This window comes from Hypanus sabinus, chromosome 21 (assembly GCF_030144855.1).
Source record: "Hypanus sabinus isolate sHypSab1 chromosome 21, sHypSab1.hap1, whole genome shotgun sequence".
NCBI lineage: Eukaryota > Metazoa > Chordata > Chondrichthyes > Myliobatiformes > Dasyatidae > Hypanus > Hypanus sabinus.
Window position 1 is genome coordinate 8,358,986 of NC_082726.1, and position 18,085 is coordinate 8,377,070.

General features: G+C 42.9%; 1 protein-coding gene across 1 annotated transcript in view; it reads left to right on the forward strand.

The window, feature by feature from the left end:
- Nucleotides 1–8,196: 8,196 nt before the first annotated feature.
- The window catches only part of LOC132378768 (protein unc-45 homolog A-like), a 44,841-nt gene continuing 34,952 nt past the window's right edge, over nucleotides 8,197–18,085 (forward strand). The window contains exons 1-6 of the mRNA XM_059945917.1: nucleotides 8,197–8,290; nucleotides 10,264–10,422; nucleotides 11,025–11,061; nucleotides 12,794–12,969; nucleotides 13,733–13,825; nucleotides 16,623–16,790. Coding sequence (XP_059801900.1) covers nucleotides 8,279–8,290; nucleotides 10,264–10,422; nucleotides 11,025–11,061; nucleotides 12,794–12,969; nucleotides 13,733–13,825; nucleotides 16,623–16,790 — 645 coding nt within the window. The 5' untranslated portion in view covers nucleotides 8,197–8,278. The remainder of the gene's footprint in view (nucleotides 8,291–10,263; nucleotides 10,423–11,024; nucleotides 11,062–12,793; nucleotides 12,970–13,732; nucleotides 13,826–16,622; nucleotides 16,791–18,085) is intronic.

Below are 18,085 nucleotides of genomic sequence, written 5' to 3' on the forward strand. Positions count from 1 at the left end.
GTTATACAAATTATCACTTTATGCTGATGACTTGCTGTTATATATTTCTGATCCTGACAGGTCTATTCCCGCTATTTTATCCTTGTTGGCTCAATTTGGTAGTTTTTCTGGTTATAAATTAAACTTAGATAAGAGTGAATTATTCCCCTTAAACGCGCAAACTTTATTGAATGACAGGATTCCATTTAAAGTTGTTACTGATAACTTTATCTATTTAGGTATAAAAATTACCAAGAAATATAAAGATTTATTTAGACTGAATTTTTTACCTATGTTTCATCAAATTCAACACCTTACCACAAGATGGTCTCCCTTATTCCTATCATTAGTTGATCGGATTAATGCTATTAAAATGATGATTTTACCGAAATTTTTATATTTATTTCAAGCCTTACCAATTTTTATTCCTAAATCTTTTTTTGACAACATTGATTCAAAAATTTCCTCATTTGTGTGGCAAAATAAAAACCCCAGGTTAAGTAAAAGGCAATTACAAAAATCTAAAAAAGATGGTGGTTTAGCTTTACCTAACTTTACTTTGGGTGAATAATATTCGTAACCTAACGTATTGGAAATTTGACTTGGACTCACCATTGTGTCCACAGTGGCTAAATTTGGAATGCAATGAGGTAAAGGGATATTCTCTATTCTCCGTTCTTGGTTCTTTTCTTCCTGCTGATTTAGTTAAATTCAATAAACAGATATCTAATCCTGTTATCAAACATACATTACGAATTTGGTTTCAATTTCGTAAATTTTTTACTCTAAAAAACTTTGTTCTTGATAGCCCTATTTTATTTAATTTTTTTTTCAAACCTTCCTTGACAGATCAAGCTTTTAGCATATGGAAAAGGAAAGGTATAAAATGTTTTCGTGATCTTTTTTTTGAAGGTACTTTGATGTCTTTTGACCAACTTTCCAATAAATTTAAATTACCTAAATCTAATTTTTTTCAGATATTTACAAATCAGAAATTTTTTACATAAAGTTCTACCATCTTTTCCCAATTCAACTTCAATGGATTTCTCAGATTTGATTTTTACCTTAAATCCTTGTCAGAAGGGATTAGTAGCCTTTATTTATAATATGATTATGAAGATACAACCAGAAATATCTGATAGAATTAAACAACAATGGGAAAAAGAACTTCGATACAATATATCAACAGATAAATGGGAAAAAATTTTACAAATGGTTAATTCTTCTTCTATATGTGCTAAACATGCTTTAATACAATTTAAAATTGTACATAGAGCTTATATGTCTAAAGATAAGCTTGCTCGATTCTATTCTCATATTAACCCTCAATGTGACAGATGTCATTCAGAAGTGGCTTCATTGACCCACATGTTTTGGTCATGTCCCACTTTACATAACTATTGGAAGGACATATTTGTTACCATTTCCTCAATTTGGAATATCGATTTACAACCTCATTTTATTACATACCAAATGAGGATGGTAATCAGTTTTCTCCTTCAATTAGACGAATGATTGCTTTTGTAACATTAATGGCCAGAAGGTCTATATTACAAAATTGGAAAGAAGTAAACCCTCCTACCACGTCTCAGTGGCTTTTTCAAACTATTTCTTATCTGAGTTTGGAAAAAATTAGAAGCACTATTTTTGACTCATCAATTACATTTGAAGAAACTTGGGGACCGTTCATTCGACATTTTCATATGAATTAATTTGGCCTTTTCCAGACCTTCTCTCTGCTTATTCTTGTTCAGGTATGGAGTTCCGGAGTTCTTTGACACTATCATATACTTATAAACTGTTATTATTGCCCATGTTAGTTTAGTTTAGTGTTTTTTTTCAATATATATTCTCTTTTATATATTTTCAAATTTTTTTTCTTTTTCTTTTGACGATTATTTTTTTTCATATATAATTATATAGACTTGATTGATTAATGTACTTTTTTTTGTTGATGTTCAATAGGATATTATTATCTTATTATTAATGTAATTTCAAGTCTATTGTATTCATAACCTATTCATTATTATGTTATGTTTTTTTATATTTATATGAAACAATAAAAAGATTGAAAAAGAAAGAAAGAAAAATTTCTATGGTTGTACTGTGGAGAGCATTCTGACAGGCTGCATCACTCTCTGGTAGGAGGCGCCACTGAACAGAACTGAAAGAAGCTGCTGGAACTTGTAAATCTGGTCAGCTTCAACTTGGGTACTAGCCTATGAAGTACCCAGAACATCTTTAGGGAGCAGTGTCTCAGAAAGGCAGCGTCCATTATTAAGGACCTCCAGCACCCAGGGCATGCCCCTCTCTCGCTGTTACCATCGGGTAGGAGATACAGAAGCCTGAAGGCACACACTCAGCGATTCAGGAACAGCCTCTTCCCCGCCACCATGTGATTCCTAAATGGACATTGAAGCTTTGGATACTACCTCACTTTATTAATATACAATATTTCTGCTTTTGTACATTTTTAAAAATCTATTCAATATATGCAATCAATTTATTTATTTATTTATTTATTATTTTTTATTATTATGTTTATTTTACTTATTGTTGGTGCATGGCCAAGTGGTTAAGGCGTTCGTCTAGTGATCTGAAGGTCACTAGTTCAAGCCTTGGCTGAGGCTGCGTGTGTGTCCTTGAGCAAGGCACTTAACCACACATTGCTCCGCAACGACATCGGTGCCAAGCTGTATGGGTCCTAATGCCCTTCCCTTGGACAACATCAGTGGCGTGAAGAGAGGAGACTTGCAGCTTGGGCAACTGCCGGTCTTCCATACATCCCTGCCCAGGCTTGCACCCTGGAAACGTTCCAAGGCGCAAATCCATGGTCTATCGAGACTAACAGAGGCCTACTTACTACTTTATTTTACTTATTATTTTTTCTCTCTCTGCTAGATGATGTATTGCATTAAACTGCTGCTAAGTTAACAAATGCTGGTGATAATAAACCTGATTCTGATTCTAATACATCACCCCAATTCTATGTATCCTTATCTTAGTCTTTTATGTGGCACCTTATCGAACGCCTTCTGGAAATCCAAGTAAATAACGTCCCTCTAACCACTGCTCTCGTTATATCCTCAAGGAACTCCAGTAGGTTTGTCAAACAGGACCTGCCTTTGCTGAATCCATTCTGCATCTGCCTGCTGCTTCTATTTCTTTCCAGATGTCTCATTATTTCTTCTTTAATGATAGCTTCAAGCATTTTCCTAACTATAGATGTTAAACTAACTGGCCTATAGTTACCCGCCTTTTGCCTGCATCCTTTTTTGAACAGTGGCGTGACATTCGCCATCTTCCAATCTGCCAGGACCTGCACAGAGTCCAAAGAATTTTGGTAAATTATCACCAAGGACTCTACTATAACCACTGCCATTTCTTTCAGTACCCTGAGATGCATTCCATCAGGACCAGGGGACTTATCTATCTTCAGGCCCACAAGTTTGCTCAGCACTGCCTCTTTAGTGATAGCTATTATATCGAGGTCCTCACTTCCCATTGCATCTGTAATATCTACCACTATCTCTGGCAGGGTTTTCCACGCACTCAACATTCTGTGTAACAAAACGTACCTATGACACCCCTCTTATGTTTTCCTCCAATTTTACTTTTAAATTATGTCACCTCTTATTAGCCATTTCCTGGCTAATTTTTCTGGCTAGAGTCGATGCCTCTTTTAGTCTTGTACACCCAACAAGTCATCTGTCATCCTTCTCTCCAAAGAGAAAAGCCCCAGCGCACTCCACCTTTCCTCATAAGGCATGGTCTGTAATCTAGGCAGCATCCTGTTCAACCTCAGGTTCAAGTTCAAATTTACTTGTCATTCAACCATATCTGAACACCCATGAACACAGTGAAATGAAACAGCGTTCCTCTGGGGCCAAGGTACAAAACACAGAACCAACAGTCACTCACAGCACAAGTCACACCTAGCCCCTGTACGACAGCAAGCACTTATAAGATGTCAGTAAAATACAGTCATAGCAAAAACTATAGTCCAAGACCCTGAGACCACAAATATTGCAGCAGTCTGAAATCAAACACAATACAACTTGTCTATTGTCGAGTGAGAACCTTTGTAAAACTTCCAAAGGAACTGAGCACAGCACTCCAAGTATGGTCTAACCAGGGTGTTACAGAGCTGCAATGTTACCTCATGGCTCTTGAACTCATTCCCCCAACTAATAAAGGCCAACATACCATATACAAGAGAAAATCTGCGGATGCTGGAAATCCAGAGCAACACACATGAAATGCTGGAGAATCTCAGCAGGTCAGGCAGCACTTAGAAATGAATAAACAGTTAATGTTTCAGGCTGAGACCCTTCATAAGGACTGAAAAGGAAGGGGGAAGATGACAGAATAAAAAGGTGCGGGTTGGAGAAGGAGGATAGCTAGAAGGTGATAAGTGAAGCCAGGTGGGTGGGAAAGGTAAAGGGCTGGAGAGGAAGGAATCTGATAAGAGAGGGGAGTGAACCATAGGAGAAGGGGAAGGAGAAGGGGACCCAGGGTGAGGTGATAGGCAGGGGAGAAGGGGAAAGGGGCCAGAGTGGGGAATAGAAGAAAAGGGGAGAGGGAGGGAGAAATCGATATTCATGCCATCAGGTTGGAGGCTATCCAGATGGAATATTAGGTGTTGCTCCTCCCCACTGAGCGTGGCCTCATTGTATGGTTTCTTAACAACCATGTGTTTCTCTCTCCCCTCAACCACCTTCTAAATCTATTCCTCATCTTTTTTTCTCCAGTCCTGATGAAGGGACTCAGCCCGAAACATCAACTGTACTCTTTTCCATAGATGCTACCCGGCCTGCTGAGTTCCTCCAGCATTTTGTGTGGGTTCCATGGGTTTCCAGCATCTGCAGACTTTCTCTTGTTCTTAACAATCCTGTCAACTTGGTTGTTATATTGTAACCGAGCACAGTTTTACCCTGGGACCAGAGATAAAAGAATGAGAATTAGTTAATAAGGAAGCAGAAAGTATTCAAAGGAGTATTTCAGAGGTACTTTTAATGACAGATTTATCTATGTGGAAAGATGTTGCTGTCAAAGCTCTATTTATTGCCTGTATCCAACAACCTGAGAGATGGTGGTGAATTATTACAATCCATCTAGTGACTCCAGTAGAGTTGTTGGAGAAGATAGTTTGATTCAACTATCAAACAAACAAACTGCTGGAGGAACTCAACAGGGTAGGTAGCATCTACAGAGGGGAATAAACTGTTGACATTTTGGGCTGAGACCCTTCATCGGGACTGGAAAGGAAGGGGATAGAAGCTGGAATGTTAAGCTGGGGCAGGGGAAGGAGTACAAGCTGGCAGATGATAGGTGAGGCCAGGTGAGGTAAGAAGCTGGGAAGGGATAGGTAGAAGGGTAAAGGGCTGAAGGAAATAAGGTCTGATAGTACTCAAAATGCTGGAGGAACCCAGCAGGTCAGGAAGCACCAATTTCTAGCATCTGCAGAATCTCTTGTGCTTATGAGTTCAATAGTTCGACGACTCTGAGTTCATTTCAGAGGCTGCATATTGCCATGTTCACGAAAAGTTGGGTAAGAACAACTTAGTTATTTCCCTGAAGGACAAATTCAACAGCTTCACCCTGACTATAAAATAAGTCTAGATTATTTAATCAACTGAATTAAAATTGTCCAGTGGTTATGTTGGGATTAGGTGTTTTTTGTTGTTTTTTTCCCTTCCTTTCCAGTTCTGATGAAGGGTCTTGGCCCAAAATGTCAACTGTTTGTTCTATTCCATTGATGCTGCCTGACCTGCTGAGTTCCTCCAGCATCTGTGTTTCAGCTTTGAACTCGTATCTCCTTCTCAACAGTCCAGAGCTTTGCATAGTGAGGTCTCCATTGGTCACAGTCGACCATGGATGTTACATCCTAGCTTTGATGCAGCACCAACAATACACAAGCCAGGGTGGTACGACATGGAGAGTAAGCTCCTGCCCGTGCAGCAAGCTCCCCCTCCCCACGCAACTGATGAACTTATAGGAATGGTAGAGACTGATGCAGTTTGGCACCAGCAGTGTCGCAGGAGTTGCCAGTCAGTGTTGAACTCAACGGAGGGCTGTCTTGGGGACTCCAGCTCTGGAATCTTCCTTGGGCAATACTCTTGAAGCCTTCTCCGTGAGTGGCTGTAGACCCAAGGCAGCAGAGGTTTGAGATCAGAGTATCCCTTCTCCAAGACAAGTGGCCAACCACGGCTGATGAGCTCCATCTGCCCCAAGTGACTGGTTTTAAGGTGCCAGTGACCTGCCTTTACCCCTCCTCCTGTCAATAGAAATGGTTCTGCTGAGCAAAGTAGCCTAGCCACATATGAAGGCCAGGAGCTGGGCTTGGTTATCGGGGCACACCGTTGGGAGCATTTAATAGGTAGTGGGGGCTTATCCTCACTAACCTCCCAGATAACCTCAAGGAGCTTTGCATTAAATCCATTAATTTAACAATAGAATGTATCATCTATAATTCCATAACAGATTCTAAAAATGAAGTGTACTTCAAAATGTCAGGCTTGGGAAAAGGAAAGTTTCCAAAAAAAAAAAACCACGTTAACTGTTCTGACTGGATTGAGGTTCAAATATCTAGACAATTTGTAAAGGATGAGTGAGCTGGTGAAATGGGAAAAGTGTGGGGCTTTATTCAACTCGAGGCGGGAATCAGTGATGGGCAAAGGTGCTGAAACTTTGTTGGGTGAGAGTGATGGACTGATTCACAGTCAGAGCTCATTGACCCAGAAATGGGGGGAGCCCCCGCAACACATAGATTACCAGCCCCACTCGCGTTAGGTTGAGAGGTGAAATCAGGTGGGCACCTTACACAGAAAGTTCCTCTGGGCGTCCCTCTAACTGTACCGAGCACACTAGTGTAAAGTAAGAGAGAGAGAGAGAGAGAGAGAGAGAGACAAGCGACACACACAGCGTGCTGGAGGAACTCAGCAGGCCAGGCAGCATCTATGGAAAAGAGTAGAGTCGACGTTCCAACCGAGACCCTCCATCAGGACTGGAGAAAGAAAGATAAGGAGTCAGAGTAGAGGGGAGAAACAGAAGGTGAGAGGTGAAACTGGGGGGAGAGATTAAGTAAAGAGTTAGGAAGTTGATCAGTGAAAGAGGTACAGGGCTGGAGAACGGGGAATCAAATAAGAAAGCCATGGAAGAAAGAGGGGGAGGAGCACCAGAGGAAGGCGATGGACAGGCAAAGAGATAAGGTGAGAGAGGGAAATGGTGATGGGAATAGAGAAGGTGGGAGGGCATAACTGGAAGTTTGAGAAATCAGTGTTCATTCCATCAAGTTGGAGGCTGTCCTGACAGAGTATAAGGTGTTGCTGCTCCAACCTGAGTGTGGCCTCATCACGGCAGTAAGGAGGCCATGGACTGACAAGTTGGAATGGGAATGGGTAGTGCATTAAAATGGGTGGCCACTGTGAGATCCCATTTTTTTTGGCAGATGGAGCTCGGTGAAGTTGTCTCTCAATCTACATCAGGTCTACAGGAGGCCACACAGTAAATGAGTGCAACAGACTCACAGGTGAAGTGTCACCTCACCTGGAAGGACTATTTGGGGCCCTGAATGGTAGTGAGGGAGGAGGTGTGGGGACAGGGGTAGCACTTGTTCTGCTTGCAAGGATAAGTACCAGGAGGGAGATCAGTGGGGAGGGAAGAGTGGACAAAAGAGTCCCTACGGGAAGCAGAAAGTGGGGGGAGGGAAAGATGTGCTTGGTGATGGGGTCCCTTTGGAGATGGGGAAAGTTACGAAGAATTGTGAGCTGGACGCGGAGGCTGGTGGGGTGGTAGGTGAGGACAAGAGGAACCCTATCCCTGGTAGGGTGGCCGGAGGATGAGGTTAGAGCAGACGTGTACAAAATGGAACAGATGTGGATGAGGGCAGTGTTGACGGTGGGGGATGGGAAGCCCCTTTCTTTGTAAAAGGAGGACATCTCCTTCGTCGAGAATGAAAAGCCTCATCCTGGGAGCAGATGGAGGAATTGGGAGAAGGGGGTGGTGTTACAAGTGACAGGGTGGGAGGAGGTGGGTTTGTTATAGACACCAGTGGATAAGCTGACTCCAGTGACAGAGAGATCGGGAAAGGAGAGGGAGGTATCGGAATTTGGACTGGAGGAAATTTCATCCCAAACTCGCCGCGACTCTGCCAGCCGGAGCCCCGCCCCTTTTTAGAGTGACAGCTCATCGCCTTTTATGGAGATGGAGTTTAGCGGGAGCTCCGTGCTGACGCCATCATCGCGCGACGGCACGGACACCAAGGATCGGCTCGGTCGCCGCGGCAACCGGAGTGGGGATGGCGGGCAGGGTGAGGCCGGAGGCGTGGGTGACCAGGGTGGAGGGAGAGAGGAGACCGGTGGGTCGGGGATCGGGGCAGAGGCTGAGGAGGGCAAGGGGCCATGCGATCAGCAGCCGGGGTGTGCGGAGCGGAGGGCTAAACAGCGAGATCAGTGGTCCTGGCAATGGTGAAACAAGAGGAAGGAGTGAAGAGTCCGGTGCTGTGTGCTGTCAGGCCTGGGGAGGGTGAGGGGCCTGAGGAAGGGCTGGGGAATAGGGTCCCTAGGGTGCAGAGGGCACCCGCTACGTTGGGGACGAAGTGGGCGGGGGTAGGGTGTTGGACAGAGTGGTCCTGAGGATGGGGAGTGGCCTGGGTTCTGTGAATCACTGGGAAGTGTTTGGGACTGGAGTTGGCAGAGGTATCAGAGAGAGGGGGGCATAATTTTAAGGTGATTGGAGGAAAATCTGGAGGGGGGCAGGTGGTGTCAGGTGGGTGGTGGTAGAGACATTCACGTTAGAGATATTTAAAAGCCTTTTGGATAGGCGTGCGGTTGATATGAAGGACTTTGTGGGAGCGTAGTCTTAGATTGATCTTGGAGTAGGTTAAAAGGCTGGCACAACATCGGGGGCTGTCGGTTTTTATGTTCTATGATGGGCCATTTACCATAACAGTAGGGATTCCAAGAGCCAGAGATCTCATTGCTAAAGTATGAAAACAGTGCCCGATTGTAACTGGCAATAACACTCAAGACCATGTTACACATGCACTCCATGACTGCCAATCTGATCATCTGGTGACCAGATGGAGAGCTACGTAGGAGATTGATCTTGGTGCAGGTTAAGTGGTTGACACAACATTGTGGGCCGAAGGGTCCATACTGATCTATGTTAATGTCTCATTAGATATTGCCAGGAAAGATGCAGCACGAGTGTAGCAGTTAGCACATTGCTTTATGGCTTCAGCTGTAAGATTCCCACCACTGGACGACCTCCTTGTGACCACGTGGGTTTCCTCTTACATAGCAAAGATGTGCGGTTGGAGTTAGTGAGTTTTGTTGACTCTAGAAGCATGGTGACACTTGCAGGCTGCCCAGCACGATCTTTGCTGATTTGATTTGGCGCAAGATGACAGGTTTCACTTGATGTACATTTAACAAACAAAACTTATCTTTTAATCTTTACAAGCCCCTCTGCATTGTTGGATCAGTGAGTACTGCAGTGTTTTTTTGACATTTTATGTTTTGTTTTCTCCTACACTGTTCATCAAATGCTGCTGGGACAGAGATGACTATGTAGCCCCATTGTGGTCATCAGTTCTTATTTCAGTAAACTTCCTACTGTAGCACCAGCTGCTCTTCACCTTCATTAACTCAAGTTTGCAACTTGCTCTAAGCTGGGGACAATTCATGCCCTTATCTCAAATAGACTAGATTAGATCAATACACTTTTTACTGGCCTTCCAAAGAAATCTATTGACAAACTTAAACTCATTCAGAATGCTGCTGCTACATTTGTAACTAAAAGCTGGATGAGGGAGCACATCACTCCCGTCCTAACAGCTGTGTACTGGCTTCCTGTATCTTTTAGAATTGATTTTAGTGTTCTCTCTACTTGTTTTAAAGCTCTCCGTGGTCTGGAGTCTGCCACAGAATTGTTTTAATTTTATAATCCTCTTCGAGCTCTCAGGTCTTCTTCCGCTGGTCTCTTAAATTTAAACAATCTCGATTTCCCTCAAAAGATAATTGGCAAGTCAGCTTTTTTGATCTATGCTGTGGAACTCAATAATTAAAACTGCAGACTCAGTTGACACTTTTAAACCAGCTCAAAACCTATTTACTTAGCTTTGCTTTTAACTAACATCAGTTTTTTTCTTTTATTTTCATGTTAGCAGTTAATCCCATCGTATGAAAACTGCTCAATAAATAAGATTATTATTGTTATTGTTCTCTTGGGTTATTGAGGAACTGGGTCAGATCAGATTTTCGCATCTGTTTCTTGTTACAGGGCAGCGTGGCACAGCTGCGGGAAGATGGAAACGCAAGTTTCAAATCGGGAGACTATGAGGCAGCTCTGTCCTGCTATACTCAAGCAATTGAGCTCTCCCCGGAGCCAGCTGAGCTCAGAGTGCTGCACCGTAACAGAGCAGCCTGCTACCTCAAACTGGTGAGTAAAATATCAAATAATCTGATAGCTTGAGTTATCTTTTCTTAGAAACTGTGAACACAGGTAGTCAAAACTGCTCAACGCATCATCAGTTCAGGCCTACCCACCATATAGGACAAGGAAAAGGGGTAGTGACTCGTGATGGATCCCACCCACCCCACTCATGGACTGTTTGTCCCACTTCCATCAGGGAGGAGCCTACATAGCATCCACATTAGGATCACCAGACTCAAAAACAGTTACTTTCCTTAAGCAGTAATTTTGATCAACTCCTTCTCCCATTAACTCTGACCCTAAATTATTATTTTCAGTCAGTCACCTTATGTACAGCCTAGTGTCACTGTATGGACTTACAAATAATCTATTTAATTTTGTATATTTATTATGTTTTTTTAATTATTATTACTGTGTTCTTTATCTTTTGTTTTTTCTTTTTGTGCTTTGTCTGATCTGGACTAACAATTACTTCATTCTCCTTTACATTTGTGTACAGGAAATAACATTAAGCAATCTTGAATCTTAAATCTCTGAATAATTATAAATTATTTATTCAACCTTGTGGACAATATGTCTAATTATTTTTTGTTACTCTCTGTTATCAGGAACAGTACTCAAAAGCTGAGGCTGATGCTTCAAAAGGTGAGTGAAGAACGTGCTCTGTATAGTGATGCTTCATGTAACTACATTTACCTGGTTGTTCCTGAATATTCTCTTGAGTGGGAATGATATATTCTCTGTTGACAAACTGAATTGGTTAAAAAATCCCACGGAACCACTGAAGTAGTCAGCAAGGATGTTTTCCCCAGTGCACTAACCAATATTTATTCTTCTTTCAGAATTGCTGAGGCTAATTGTATATAGTCACTAAATTGTTAATAGTCCTTATTATATTCCGGTTGGTCTGATAAAAGTCTACTCTTCAGAATATTTTCATATTCAATGAGATATTAAAACAAATTTTAAAGTAAAGTGTTTTTTTCTTTTATTTCTTCTTCTTAAGCTTATCACCCCTACTGCAGCATTGGCTGCCAAAAGCAGCTCGCCAGAGTACTCTGTCCTGGGCCGATAGAAGGTTGATCGGCTCTATGACTTTATACATCTTCTAGGCAAAGATCCTTCCCCTCCCAGGCATGAGGTCTCTGGAGCTTCTGATGGCGTTTATGTAGCTCTGGGTTTTGAGGAATGGGGTTGCTCACCCCATGCCCAACCTTCCTCCTTTCACAACCAGGCTTGGGGCCATCCATGGTGGAGTTTTCTTTGATTTGCAACATTCTAAATTAGACTCATAGCACAAATGCAAGTCCTGTGGTCCAACTTGTCCATGCTGACCAAGGTGTCTGCTCAGGCTAGTCCCATTTGCCCTCACTTGTAAAACCTTTCTTTTCGTGTATCTGTCTAAATGTGTTTGAGCATTGCAATTCTTGTGTGATGCATGCAGACAGGTTTGTGCGATTTGAGAAGTTGGTTATATTGCAGCCATTTGTTTATTTAGCGATGCAGTGCGGAACAGGCCCTTCTGGTCCACCGAACTGTGCCATCCACAACCCACCGGTTTTACCCTAGCTTATTCACAGGACCATTTACAATGACAAATAAACATGTTAACTGGCATGTCTTTGGACTGTGGGAAAGCACATTCAAGCACATACAAACTCCTTAAAGAGAACACCAGGATTGAACTCTGAACTCTGACGCCCAAGCTGTAGAAGTGTTGAGTTAACTGCTACGCTATCTTGGCACCTATGTTTGTCTGCTTTGAGAAGCTGGTTATATTGCACCCATTGCATAGTTCTGCTGAGCTACTGGACTAGAAAAATATCCCTAGTGAACTAATCAATCCTAAAAGCATCCATCTCTCACATATCTATTCAAATCTATCCTCACTTGCTATTCAGACTATAGTCTCCGAATTGTAGGTTACCCTTGTAAATAACTAAAAGCACGTGGTCCTTTGAACCTGCGTCGCCACTCATCAAAGCTATGTCTTCTAGCTCAGTACCACTTTCCTGCGCTTTCTGTTTCCCATGATTCACAATATCTTGAACTCTCTTAGTCCCTGTTTTCAGTGACATCAACAACTGAACCTCCACAGTTCTCCACAAGCCAAGAATTTCATGGTAAAGAAATTTCTCCTCTTCCCTGACATAAATGTCTGCCTGTTATGCAGAATATGAAACTGACTGAAGTGCTACACTCTTCAGCAAGGGTAGTATTGTTTCCAGTGACTCCCACCCACCCTCCACTCCCTTCAAGTGTACCGTTGAGCCCTGTTTCAATGAGCTTGCTTCTCTCTTGAGGCCTAATCTACTCAATCTCATTTGTTTAAATTTCTGTGTTAAGTTCCAGCAGTAATGGTTGTTTCTCTTCTCAGTCATTGAGGTGGATGGGAAGGATGTGAAGGCTCTGTTCCGCAGGAGCCAGGCCCTGCAGGAACTGGGAAGGCTGGATCAGGCATTTGCTGATATCCAAAGGTGTGCTGTTCTGGAACCGAAGAACAAAGTCTTCCAGGAGTCAATGCGGCAGATTGCAGCGAAGGTCCAAGAGAAGGTGAGGGGAAGGTGGAAAGGCAGAAATGGTGAGGGTGGAGGTGGTACATATTGGCAGGAAAAAGAAATGCATGCAGGTGTTAAAGTATTTGTTAAAGATTACCTTTACTTGTCACATGTACATCGAGACATAGTGAAATGTGTCATTTGCATCAACAACCAACACAGTCCGAGGATATCCTTGGGGCAGCCTGCAAGTGTAGCTGCCAATGTAACATGCCCACAAACTGTACGTCTTTGGAATGTGGGAGGAAAGCAGAGCACCCAGAGGAAACCTACACAGTCATGGATCACAAACTCCTTACAAACAGCAGCGGCAACTGAACCCTGATTGGTGCTCCTGGCACTGTAAAGCATTGTACTAACTGCTATGCTACCGTGCCACTGTAAAAGCATCGGCTAAAGGTCTAAATAGTCAGCAATGACTATGAGTTCAGAACCTAGTTTTTCATGACAGGATAGCATACTGTTCTGTTCATTCTTTGTCATCGCTGGGTTTCAGAAAACTGCCCCACAAGGAATGTGAAATTCTAATACATCTTAAAATTCTAATGGCACTTCCTGACATGGACTGTTTGAAGAAAGTACTTAGAATTATTTTCTAGTGTCATGCTCAGAGGCTTGAATTTTTAAAAGTTAGGTCTTCTTTCCCAGATTCCTGCATTTCTACTGATGTTTCAAGTCTGACAGTGTCATTGTTGATCAACTCTGGTAATAACGACATAACAATCCTTATCTGCTGTGTTCCTGTCTATTTATTTCAGGTCCGACTACAGTCCTCTACTGACTCGCGCGTAGAACAAATGTTTAACATCCTCTTGGATCCTGGGGAGAAAGATTCCGACAAAAAACAGAAGGTCAGTGTTTTCTAGAGAACATTCTGTCAACTTTAATGCTCTGATCTGAAGAGGGTGCTTTGGATCTTGGACGGGAGCTTGAGGCTTTGCGGTACTGAGCATTGAATGCTTTGTTGTGTCACTCCCTTGTGCGTTGAAAGATCAGCATGTAGCAAGAGTGGCCTGGTAGAGCAGCAGTTAGTGCAATGCTTTACCGTGCCAGTGACTCCGGTTCAATTCTCACTGCTGTCTGTAAGGAGTTTGTACATTCTCCCTGTGACCCTGGGTGCTCTGGTTTCCTCCCACATTCCATACGGTTAGTAAATTGTGGGCATGCTACGCTGGAGCCAGAAGCACTTAAGAGCTGCCCTGGCACAATCTCACTGACTTGATTTGATGCAAACAACACATTTCACTGTACGTTTTAATGTTCATGTGACAAATAAAGCCAATCTCTTTATCTGCCCCTCTGATCATTAGGTACATTGTGGCAGGGTTATAATGACCTCAAAAGCAACAGTTAAATAATCAGATAGTCATAAATTGTTGATGTCAGCTCAGGATGCTGGGAAAACAAATAAAAAGAGAAAAAAAATCATTAAAGGTGGCATCTGTGGCGAGAGAAACGGAATAAATGTTTTAGGTCAATTGTCCTGATTAAAGATCATTGCCCTGATATGTTAACTGTGTTTCTTTCTCCATAGATGCTTCTGGTAATTTTCCCCCCTCTCCCTTCCCTCTTCTTTAATTCTCTACTCTGTCTTCTTACCTCTTCTCACCTGTCTATCACCTCCCTCTGGTTCCCTCCTCCTTCCCTTTCTCCCATGGTTCACTCTTCTCTCCTATCAGATTCCTCCTTCTCCAGTTTTTGCCTTTTCCACTTATCCTCTCCCAGCTTCTGACACCCCCCTCCTCACCCACGTGACTTATAACCTTTGAGCTTGTCCTCTTTCCCCTCCCTCCACCTCCTTATTCTGGTATCCGCTTTCCTTTCCAGCCCTGATGAAGGGTCTTGGCCGGAAATGTGTGCTGCTCATTCATGTCCATAGATGCTGTCTGACCTCCTGAATTCCTCTGGCATTTTGTGTGTGTTCCTTGATGGGCTGAGTATTTTCTGTTTCTGATTTCCAGCATCTGTAGATTTTGTCAGGGAGTCAAACAGCATTGGAACAGGGTCCTGGTCCACCGAATTCGCCTGAGCATAAACCACCCACTTACACTATCCTATACGTCCCATTTTATTCTCTCTCTATGTTGAACTTAGGCAGCACAACATCATTCACAGAAGGGCCTATACTCTGCTGTTGTATATTCCACTCCTCCCAGATTCTACCACTTTCCTGCACACCAGGGGCAATTGACAGCAGTCAGCCTATCAGTCAACATGTTTTTGGGATGTGGGAGGAAATCAGGGTATGCAGGGGAAACCCACATGACACAGGGAGAGCATTTGATCTGCTGTGGAGATTTCGGCAATTGTCTTGGTAGCGGTGGACATCCCACCTCAGGCTCTAGATGAACTGAGCGATGTAATCAACAGGCATGAAATAGCTCATCCTGATGCTGTCAACATCATTATGGAGGATTCTAACCAAGCCAGCTTGGAAAAGTCTTAAATAATTATTACCAACAAATCATTTGTAGTACCGCAGCCAACACACTGGACACTCTTGAAGTGTGTTCTGCCAAAAAGTTCAACATCTGTCTCATCTGTTCACAGAACATTGTCCCGGAAGTGTTGTAGAATATTCGGGTCGTCTTTTGCAAACTTGAGATGTGCAGCAATTATTTTTGTTCTGGAGAGCAGTGGTTTCCTCCGTGGTGTTCCTCCATGAACTCCATTCTTGATCAGTGTTTTTCTTGTAGTGGACGTATGAACAGAGACTTCAGCAAGTTCTAGGAATTTATTCAGGACTTTCGCTGTTAACCTTGGGTTTTTTTCACCCCCTCCATCTCTTGGTGTGATCTTTGCAGAGGATACCCTCCACTAGGTGGAGTAACAACACTACTGAGTTTCCTCCACTTGTAGACAATTTTTCTTACTGATGAACACTCGGGTCTTTAGAAATGTTTATGTAGCCTTTTCCAGCTTGATGTATTTCTGTAATTCTTCTAACGTCTCCTGAAAGTTGTTTTGACTGAGGAATGGTGCACATAAATGTTCCGAACGTATCTGCCTTTATCACCACCCTTGGCAGGGCATTCCATGCACCCACCACTCTCTGTAAAAAGCCTATTGCAGACATCCCCCAATACTTTCCTCCAATCAACTTAATATTATGCCTTCTTGTATTAGCTATTTCCACCTAGCTGTCCACACTGTCAATGCCCTTATCATCTTGTACACCTCCATCAAATTGCCTCTCATCCTCCTTCGCTCCAAAGAGAAAAGCCTTGGCTCACTCAACCTATCTTCGTAAGACATGCTGTCTAATCCAGGAAGCATCCTGGTAAATCCCCTCTGCACCCTCTCCAAAGTTTCCACATCCTGCCCATAATGAGGCGATCATTCAGAGCAGAACAAAAAGAGAATGTGTACAGCACCCGAGGTCTCTGGAGCTGAGAGGTAGAGGCTCCTCCAGCTGCTCCACACTTAGACTTTTAGGTTTTAGGGAAAACTGTTGCTTTTTTCTGATGTGGGATCTTTTGTGCCTAACCGTCTCGAGAGAAGGCTTGCATCTCCATTGGTGCAGTACTTCTCACTGAGACTGCTCACCCTCTGTGGCTCCAAAGTGACTGCTGACAAAACAAAATGAAACCACCAGACTGAACAAGAAGTTTCTGTACTTGTAGTAGTTTTGAACTTTATCACGTGCAGGCTGTCCAGAATCTGATTGTTCTCGCTCGCGAAGACGCTGGGGCCGAGAGGATTTTTCGCAGTGATGGGGCACGTCTCCTTCAGAAAATGCTGGACACGAGGAACGTGGATATTATGCTGGCTTCGCTACGCACACTAGTTGGACTGTGTTCGGGTCACCAATCTCGGGTGAGTCAGGAGAGTTGGGAGAGGAATTATCCTCTTGATTCCTTTTAATTAGGAATTGTGCTCCAAAGAGCCACCTAGTGGCCCGAGGTTTCAACCACCTTGTGAATGAATTGAATTGAATTGACTTTTATTTCTTACATTGTTCACATATATGAGTAAAACTCTTCACATTACGTCTCTGTCTGAATGTACAAATTATAGTAACATAATTAATATGTCAGAAATACAACAGAACAGTCAATATAGCTTAGAAATACAATTGTGTCAGCGTGAATTAATCAGTCTGATGGCCTGGTGGAAGAAGCTGTCCTGGAGCCTGTTGGTCCTGACTTTTATGCTGTGGTACCGTTTCCTGGATGGTAGCAGCTGGAACAGTTTGTGATTGGGGTGACTCTGATCCCCAATGATCCTTCGGGCTCTTCTTAAGCATCCGTTGCTGTAGGTGTCCTGAATAGTGGGAGGTTCACATCCACAGATGCGCTGGGCTTTCTGCACCACTCTCTGCAGAATCCTGCGATTATGGGAAGTATAGTTCCCACACCAGGCAGTAATTCATCCAGTCAGGCTGCTCTCAGTTGTGCCCCTGTAGAAAGTCCTTAGGACTTGGAGACTCATGCCAAACTTCTTCAACGGTCTGAGGTGAGAGGGGCGTAGTTGTGCTTTTTTCACCACACAGCCAGTCTTTGGTATTGTGTATACCGAGGAGGAACTTAAAGCTGTTTACCCTCTCAACCCCAGATCCATTGATGTCAATAAGGGTGAGTTTATCTGTAGATAAAATTGTGCAGGGAATGTTGAAACAAAACAATAATAAGTTGAACCCAATAACAAGTTACATTTCTGAAGTGAAAGTTTCCAAGGTGGTATAATACCATAAGGTATAGGAGCAGAATTAGGCCATCAGTTCCAATTACTCAGATGAAACTGAAAATGCTAGAAAATTTCAACAGGTCAGGCAGCATCTGCTGAGGGAGAAGCAGAGTTCTTGGCTAGGTATCAGATCTGTCCTATACCACTTTATGAAAGATTTTTTAGAATAGTGATTTCATTACCTTCAACTTCGGCAGTTCCTCATGATCAAAGTTGACTGTATCCACCTCATAGGTTTAAAAAAAATTGTGAGGCACATAAGTAGTCAGAGAGTCAAGGAATCTAAAACTAAAGATTTCAGGTGAGAGGAGTAGGATTCAAAAGGGAGCCTGAGGGGAAGTTTATCATGCAGAGGGTGAGGGGTATGTCAAACAAGCTGCCACAGTAGTTGGTAGAGGAAGGTATAATTCCAGCATTTAAAATGC